Here is a 9,219-nt window from a genome sequence, read left to right as displayed (position 1 = left end):
CTGTTTGGATAAATTTTTACACAGAAACTACGTTCTTAGATTCTAAAAAAGTTGAAAATCTAATCCAAGAGCGTTTAGAAATTTGGAAATTCGAAGAAATCTGCTCTTGAATCGTGCCCATTCATATATTCTTGTGAGAGATCTCTGGTTGAGCTTGTACCTCGAAGGTTTTGTATTTCCACGCTTTTGTCTCGTAGCTATAGCGGATTTGTTGGTTTATCAATAGTTGTTGGCGTCCTGTGACCCACTGGCCTTGACTAAAGGCCAAGAGCTCATTCTCTGAGCGTGACCCAGTAGTCCTCATTTCGTCCTTGTTCGTAAGTCTTATCCTTTAGCCACCTCTTTGTTTGGCGCGTGTGCCTCTTTGTCTTCCCTGTCGGTTTACTTGTCCTGTACTTTTATCCGTGTGTCCGTTGTCTGTCTGTCCGTACTGTCAATGCATGTGTCGTTTTCTTGGCCTATTTTTTGCCACTATTTATATTTTCGAACTGTATGGTGTTCATTACATCTGGTTCGCGCGGTCACCTACCCCGTCCAGGGAGCTGGGCAAGGGCATAATTACAACCTGAGGCGGCCTGATATCAAGAGAGCTCCATTAGAAGACAGAATTATTTAATCCCCGGCTGCGAAATAAGTTACGAAATACCTGAAGTTGACAAATCCATCACAAAATTCAGGTATAATTCAAACTTTCGCACCCTAATTTTACTGAGAAAATCACTAAAAATTTGTTTTTTGCGCTTTCCACAATGTCACAGAACAACACAATTAACTTCGACAGGAGCGGAAGGAAAACCAAAGCTCGGAAACCAACCACGACAGTCCTAGATTTATATCCGGCCAAGGGCTGCTCCAACTGCATTCAACAAAGACAACTGCGGAAAGCACATATATACGTTGCAAAATTTTATTTTGTTTCAGACGCTAACAAAGTTTTTTAGGTTGCTTAAAATTTAATTTTTTAATTAATCGCACGGATTTGGTATTTGACCCCGTAGTTCAACGACTGAAACTTTACAATGAAGTCTTGCACAATTTGTATATGTATATATTTATTACTTTAAGAAGTTGTATATTGTCCCAGTGCGAAGTTTCAACAAAATCTGCACATTTTTAAATTTCTGTTCGTAATGAGTTAAATTAACCCCATGGTAACAATCACACACACAAGAACTCGAGCTTAGACAGAAAAAAAATTTAAAGCGGTCAATTATATTTTTTGATTCAAAAACTTTGCATGACATGAAGCCGTTTTCCCCCACTTAGCAATAACAATGCATTTAAATACTTTTTTTTTATCAACCAACACATGTTTATTATAAACGAATGAGTTTTACGAATAACTAACACATTCCAAATAGCACTGCTAAAAATTAATTTACAAACACGAAACAGAGAAAACAAAAAACCGAATAAATAACTCATAATACAAAACCAATTATACTTAGCAACAATAAGAAAGTTCGATGAATTCGTTACATAGTGTAATTCTCATGACTTAAGTTTTGCATTGGATTTAGAACTATTCATTTGGCTTGGTTTTGAAGGCAATGGTATTCGTTCTGATTCGCTAAGTACACTGCCCTCGACTACAGTTGGCAAGGTTTGAACTGTTGATAATTCCACTCCAAAAAAGCTATTTAGTGCATTATTTTGCGATGCTGGCACGTCAAAACTTTGTTCAGCTCTAATTTCAACATACGTGGATTTAGTTTCTTCGTGAGATGTGGAGGAATCAAAAGCTTCACATGTTTGTGTTATTTTCGGCCAGTGCTTGAAATATTGTAAATCATATTCCACATGCAGATATTTCTTGTTTGATTTTTGCATATTTGCTTCACGTCGAACTTGTATATTCTTAAATACTAAAAATTCGACGACGAATGTTTCAACAAATGCATGCACAAGAAAATTCGCAGCGCCATAAAGCAACATCCAGTACCGAAAGCTAATAACGTCTGGTACAATTAACTGGAAAAAATCGGCTATCCATTTTGTAGGATATAAAACTAAGTAGCTTACAATGGAAAAATTTATAATCAACGAAAGGCATAATGGTATATTGGACCAAATCGGCTTGCGATATGGAGCCCCTTTGGAGAAAATAAATGCAAGTATAATATACTGGAAACTTGATATCGCAAATATAATGTAATTTTCATAGCAACCTAAATGATCTTCGTCGCTGTGTTTAAATGGAACAAACCACTCTTGTTGATGTAACTGGAACCAACCTATAAATAAGAAAATACAAATTAGCATTGCAAATTGCCTTTTGCCTGTATTTGTTTTGTTCTTAACGCTACGTTACTGCGGGATACTAAATAATAATATAGGGTTTTTCAGTAAGAGCGCTTCAACTTTTGAACTTTTTTGAATAAAACACAAACGGTTTGACTTTTTTAACTAATTTTTTTTTATTATCGAGTTTGAACATATACATTTAAGTATGAAATTCGATTTCTTTTGCATGACCACCGCGTGCACGTTTTACGAAGTCCAATCGTTGAACCCAATTTTCGACCACTCTTTTGCATAAATCGGCCGAAATTCCAGCAATTTCGCGTTCAATATTGGCTCTGAGCTCACAAATCGTCGCCGGCTTGTTACTGTAGACCAATGACTTCACATAACCCCAAAACGGGACGGCTTGTTAAATGGACCGTAAAATGGCCGTAATGCTCTTAAAGTAGGAGCAACAGAACGATTATTTTCATAAAAAATTTGCACGATTTGCAATCGTTGCTCAAGTGTGTAGCGTTCCATGATGAAATGTATACTAATGAAGTTTACAAATGACAAGCGAAAAATAAAAAATTTTGCGTCGTTCGCCCTCCCTATCGGAAAAAAGTTGAAGCGCACCTATTGAATAACCCTATAGTATGGACATTTTTCACGGTTCTTTGAGACTTGAGGTACTTGTTTAGGGGTGGTTAAATAAATTTAACGAGTAGTTGATTTTGCATTCTACAATTTTCTAGATGGTTACCTCGCATGCTCTACTCTACAATCATTTATATCTCAGTACATATGTCAGTCAATACAGCCATATGAATACAGCTCATAGTCAAGAATTGATTGACCTGAATTATCTGTTTGATTATTTTACGGCCAAAATTTCATTTGATCGCAAGGCTCTTCGTGGCTTCAGTGTAAATATGGTGGATGGGAACATCAAGAGACACCCCGTAGCCGTTCTGATTAATTCAGTATTTTGGCAGACCTGGAGTTTCATCCGCCACGTATCACAGGTAGGCGCGGTTCACAACTTCAAACTTCTCTCCGTTCCAGGTTCGAATAAATTAAAAAACTTCTGACTTACTACTTTAGTTAATTAACCGAAATCTACATTAAAACTAGACTACACAGCGATATAAATAATTCCATTATAAAGTCAATATGGATGTATGGTGTACAGTTTTGTGGCGCTACTTCTTCTATTAACCTCGATATCATACAAAAGATACAATCCAAGATACTAACAGACCCACCCGAACCCTCTCGGTACTACTCTCGCATACTGTCGCACAACTATCATATTACACCTAAAATATCGCCGCGTTAGTTGGAGAAGCTTACACCAAAAACAACCCGCGCAAATGGCAGATAAGCATCAAGCAAATAAATCAGATTCGATAAAGATTTAGTAACTTTCTATTAGGCTTAAACCTAGTTATAAGCGATCTTGTAAATAAAACCACGTTTAAAAAAAAATTAAACCAACGCCTCGTTGAACACTTTATAGTGGAGCTTTCAAATGATTGATTTGTGTATATGTAGATTTACTAAATAAAATTAATAAAGTAAAAATACGTGAAACTAAACAATATTATAATAAACTTACCACCCGTTTGAAATCCGATTACAACAAGTAAATGCAATACAAGTGATGATAGAGGCGCTAGCGATATGAGTGAGCTTAACGGAACTAGTTTGGCCAGCGGCCCATTATATGATTCTGTTTTACCGAAGAGAAATGCGAAGACTGATATCAGACCCAAATCAATATACAAAAACTGTTTATCCGTTAGATTGGAGTCAATAGAGTATAGAATCATAACAGATATGAATTGTACCATAGAGTACGCTGCCATGTACTTAAATATACCGAATGATGTAACTAGCGCCGCCCTTCCTTCCTTTATCACAGTTGGAACACACGCAATTGTTGCATTACGAGAGGTGAATGGAGACGCAATGGAAGACTCAGTCTCGCTTAACGAAATACCAGTGTGCGCAACCTTCAAAGCCCCACAGTCGTTGGCACCATCACCACACATTGCAACAGAGTAGTCAAGCTGCTGAAGTTCCATAATTAAGGCTTGCTTTTGTTCCGGTGACATGCGTGCAAAAATAGAACCACGAGTTACAAAATTTTTCAATTCATCAGGAAAGTTTTCTCTTATGATTTGCCATGTTCTTCCAACCATAGCGAATCTGTAATTTTTCCTCCAACTTGTGTTCAAATCATGGGTCATCAAATGATGCCGATCTGCTTTTTCTTTAGTAAAGACAGAGAGACCCAACTCTGGATCTTGATGTGTCCAAGTTTCAAACGTTTCAACACTCACTAGGCTATTACTATTTGGTAATGTGGCTGAAACACTACTTAACGATGTCACATCCCCATTATACCTTTGATAATCACCTCCAGTAACACAACTGATGTCATCCAAATTATTTACTGAGGACTCCAACGATCCAATTTCAGTTTCATTAACTAACGCTCTGGAAGAATCGTCACAATCACCTAGCTCAAGCGTATAGTAAAGCTCATATATATTTTTTTCTTTTTCTGGTAGATGTCGAACGTTAACAGTAACAACGGCCTGTTCTGGTGGCACAATGCCACAGTCACGAGCGACACTTATTGCCGTCAAGATATTATCTCCAGTTATCATAACAGTGCGTATGTTGGCAGCAGTAAGTGACCGTATGACTTCGTTTGTATCTGGTTTCAGGCGATTCTCCAACACAACGAATCCAAGGAATTCAAGATCGCATTCGACACTTTCACGTGCTAAGCGCTGGGCTTTAATATAACTCATTTTACGACTGAGCGGTTTAAAAGCAATTGCAATAATACGATACCCTCGTTTTGCGAAATATGCAAGTTGCTGAGAATAGTTTTCTGGCAAACTGTTTGGCTGGCAAAGTTGCTGCAACATCTCCGGTGAGCCTTTGCAATATACATTAAAATTGCTTCCATTAAGTCGACGTGTTATAACAGACATTCGTTGCAGATTAGAGGTAAAAGGAAATTCACGAACTATCCCATGATCATTGTTCGCTTCACCATTAAGCAAACCGACATCAGCCAACAAATCATCGATTGAAGATTGACGTTGAACTGTAACCTGAAGAGTTAGAGATCCTGCAAGATGTATTGATATTAAAAAATAAAAACCAAATAATAATTTAAACATTAAATTTAAATAAAATTCGGGATATTACACCTTTTTTTGGCTGTCGTACAATTGTGGGATGAATCAAACCGTATTTTCGATAATCAGGTATATTTTTTTGGTCTTCGATAGTCCAGCCAGTAGACTCAAACATTTTTAAATCCAATGGATCGCCCATCAGCTTTCCATTCATAATAGTTATTGAATGACATGTTGCCATCCCAAATAAAAAATTATCGTATGGTAAGCGCTTGATTTGTTTTATGGGCATTTGGAATTCATTTGTTACTGTTTTTGGAACAACACCCCACATATCCAAACCTTCTTCAGTGAGTGTACCCGTCTAAAATAAACAAAAATATATTTAAGAGGATAATTTCGAAAGCTAAATAATGTAAAGTCACCTTGTCGAAACAGCAACAATCAATACTGCCTGCAACGTTTATAGATCGTGGAGATATACAATATATGTTTTTCTTTTGAAGACGTTTTTGAGCATAAAAACGACCTACAGTCATGGCTGCTGGCAGCGCAGGTGGCACAACGATTGTTATCAAATCCAAAGATTCCACTGCAATTTTGACAGGTTCGATACCGCGCATTATCTATAGTAAGATACAATTGCTAAATTATTGAAGCAACACTCAAGAAATGTACTTGTGCAGTTGTGTATTTAAAGTACTAGATAAAGTATAAATTAGCATTGCACCAGAAGAACGCAATCGATTGAGCGGAAAATTTCGAGGCCGTTTCTTTTTTCGAGAATAACACTTTTATAAGCAAGAAAAACGTTCGACGAGAATGGATATTCGTATCATCACTGTCACTAAACGTGATATTTTCTTATCTTAGAGAAAAAAACGGAGCTAATACTTCCAAACCGCTAGATCCTGTTAGAAGTTAGCATACCTCAATCAAGAAAGAAGAAGCAGCTCTAAAATGGAGCAAGCCAAAGGGTCGTCATTCAAGACCCCAAAGGCGGCACCTCACAGTCATACTTGCCTCAGGCTAACAGTTTAGGTGTGACCTCAACAGCTGAAATACCTACACAGCACACCATCGGCACAGGTACAGCCGAACAACCGAAAAAACAGGCAAAAATAGCTTCAGTTACCTCCATAAAAAGGGCTCAGCAGAAAGGAAGCATATGACTAAGCTCTGGTCCCCATGCTCGCAAGGAAGACAGATGGCATTAAGCCATAACTTTATTCTTGGGAAAATACTGGTGGAAAAAGACCCGAACTTGAAACCGGCATTTTTGGGTGCGGTCTACAAAGCAGGGTACATGGTCCTGCATTGTAAGGATGGCGCTTCCACGGTCTGGTAAATCCGACTATCACTGACGCGATATCATGGGAGAGTGCGTCACTGAAGACCACAGAGGGGGTATCTTGGAAACCCCGAAGATACGTCGCTTTTTGCAGGGGCAAAATAAAGGCCTCCACGTCGACATCTGGCGTATACTAAGAAAGTTGAAAGAGGCTGAAAAGAGTTGAAAGAGGGATTCAAGTGTCTTCACTACTGGAGAAAGGAGAGTTATCGGACGATAAGATTCCCCTTGGTTGGCGGGTTTCCCAGGTTTCAGTAGTGGGACCACTCTTCCTGCTTTCCACTTGTCAGGGATGATGAGAGTGGTCAAGGACAGATTGAAAACCCTTGTGAGAAATCCTACTCCCAATGGTCCCGGGTGCTTCAGCGTCAGCGCGGTTAGTCCGTCAAGGCCAATGGCTTTTGATGTTTTGGATTTATTGATGGCTTTTGATGTTTTGGATTTTATCTGGACGAACCAGAGGTGAAGTTACAGGTCTTTAAGTGCTCAAACAAGATATTAATCATTGGGTGTGATGCAAGTGCACACAACACAATCTGGGGGAGTACAGACACAAATAAAAGAGGTAAGCTACTTCTTGAGTTTTTAATACAAAAAAATCTAGCTATTGTAAATAACTGACCACTCACTTGGTATGATCAGCAATTGCATAGTCTCCGATGAGGACTCAAAATCTGAGCATAAATATACTATTTTTAAAATCAAAGGACCAGTTAAGACCGTAATGCTGTACAGCCTCCCAAGGCTACTAACTGGAGCAAATACTCAGAGTGCCTTGAACCCAGTCTAGCCAAAAGCATGCTTCTTATAAAATCGACAGAGGAATTGGATCCATCAGTTGCAAACTTGACTGACTCCATCATATCCTCATATCATTAGAGTAGTCCACTCAAGACAAAAACCTCAACAAAGAAAGTTCCTTGGTGGAACAAAGAACTTGCAAATTTGCGTCAACTAGCAAGATCAAAATTCAACGACGCAAAGAAATATCAAACACGAGATGAATATAGAAAAGCCATAACATTGTACAAAAAGGAACTGATGAAATCAAAAAGGAACTCATGGAGAAAGTTCTCTGAGGAACTAAACGATTTCCCAGCCAAGGCAAGAATACAAAAATCATTGACTAAAGGAGTGACCAATCCAATTGCCACACTAAAGGCACCGGATGGTACTTTTACAAGCAGTTTCGACGGAACACTAGAGCTTCTTCTCAGAACTTATTTTCCTGACTTTAGTCTTAACGCAACCTTCGAGTGCCAACGCACACTCTGTTCAGGTCAAAAAGTCCTACTACCTACAGAATAGTAAACTACGAAAGGTTAGAGTGGGCAATCAACTCATTCAAACCCTACAAATCAACCGAACCAGATGGTATTTTTTCAGCCTTGCTCTCCAAGGGCACTGTCAAGTTAATACAAATTCTGGTACAAATATTCAGATCAAGATTCAAGATCAATGTTCCTAAGATTTGGCGGGAGGTCTAGGTATTATTCCTAGCAAAGGGAGGCAATAAGCTTCCTGAGTCTCCCAAATCCTATAGGCCCATCAGTCTTACGTCTTTCATGTTGTAAACGATCAAAAAGCTACTCGACTGTTACCTAAGAGAGGAGGTTATCTCGATAACACCAGTACATAAACTGCAATTTGCATATCAAAAAGGGAATCCAACAGTTACAGCACAATTGTTCGCGATATGGAAAAGTCCCTTGACCTAAAGGAAATAGCCCTCTGTGCTTTTATGGACATTGAGGGTGCATTTGATAACGTGAACTTTCAAGCAATAGAACTGGGACTCTCCAATAGGGGAGTCGATCCAGCAATTGTTAAATGGGTAAGCAACATGCAACAAGTCAAAGGAAAATCACAGCCTCTCTGGGGCAAGTTACCCTAAGTACTACAGCCGCGAAAGGATGTCCACAATAATGCTCTGGTCTATCCTGGCTGACGATTGGTACAAACCCTTAACGGTATAAAACAATGGGGTATGTAGATGACCAAAACCACTATTATCCCATTATCCAGGAAAAGGGTTCTAATATACCCACCCTGGGAATAAATGGAATAAAGGTACCTCTAAAGGAAGAGGTTACATGTCTAGGAATTATCTTGGATAAAAAACTCATTTGGGAGGCCCACCTCAACTCAGTAATAAAAAAGGCAACGAAAAACCTTTGGACAATAAAAAAAACACTTGGGTAAGTCCTAGAGTCTGAACCCTAAAATAAACTTCTGGATCTACACCCAAATGGTAAAACCTTTTGTATTATATGGAGCTTTGGTATGGTGGGTTAAAACAAATCAAACTACGACTATATAAAAACTGTGTAAACTACAAAGGCTGGCGTGCCTAAGCATAACAGGGGCCATGAGAACTACCCCAACTCCTGGCATCGAAGCACTTTTAAATTTACCACCGCTACATTTAGCAATACAAGAGGAAGCTACTATGCAAGCACTCTCTGTTCATATTAAAGAAAAACT

The 9,219-nt window shown here is 38.6% G+C and overlaps 1 protein-coding gene across 3 annotated transcripts in view; it reads right to left on the bottom strand.

The window, feature by feature from the left end:
- Nucleotides 1-1,285: 1,285 nt before the first annotated feature.
- Nucleotides 1,286-9,219, bottom strand: part of LOC128870504 (polyamine-transporting ATPase 13A3) — a 74,915-nt gene continuing 66,981 nt past the window's right edge. For all 3 annotated transcript variants that reach the window (XM_054113195.1, XM_054113196.1, XM_054113193.1), the window contains 4 exons: nucleotides 5,810-6,010; nucleotides 5,457-5,748; nucleotides 3,845-5,374; nucleotides 1,286-2,234 (listed from right to left, as the gene is read on the bottom strand). In XM_054113195.1, the coding sequence (XP_053969170.1) occupies nucleotides 1,492-2,234; nucleotides 3,845-5,374; nucleotides 5,457-5,748; nucleotides 5,810-6,010 (2,766 nt within the window). In that variant the 3' untranslated portion in view covers nucleotides 1,286-1,491. The remainder of the gene's footprint in view (nucleotides 2,235-3,844; nucleotides 5,375-5,456; nucleotides 5,749-5,809; nucleotides 6,011-9,219) is intronic.

This window comes from Anastrepha ludens, chromosome X (genome assembly GCF_028408465.1).
Source record: "Anastrepha ludens isolate Willacy chromosome X, idAnaLude1.1, whole genome shotgun sequence".
NCBI lineage: Eukaryota > Metazoa > Arthropoda > Insecta > Diptera > Tephritidae > Anastrepha > Anastrepha ludens.
Note: the sequence above shows the minus strand (reverse complement) of the source record. Positions and strands in the feature narration are given on the sequence as shown.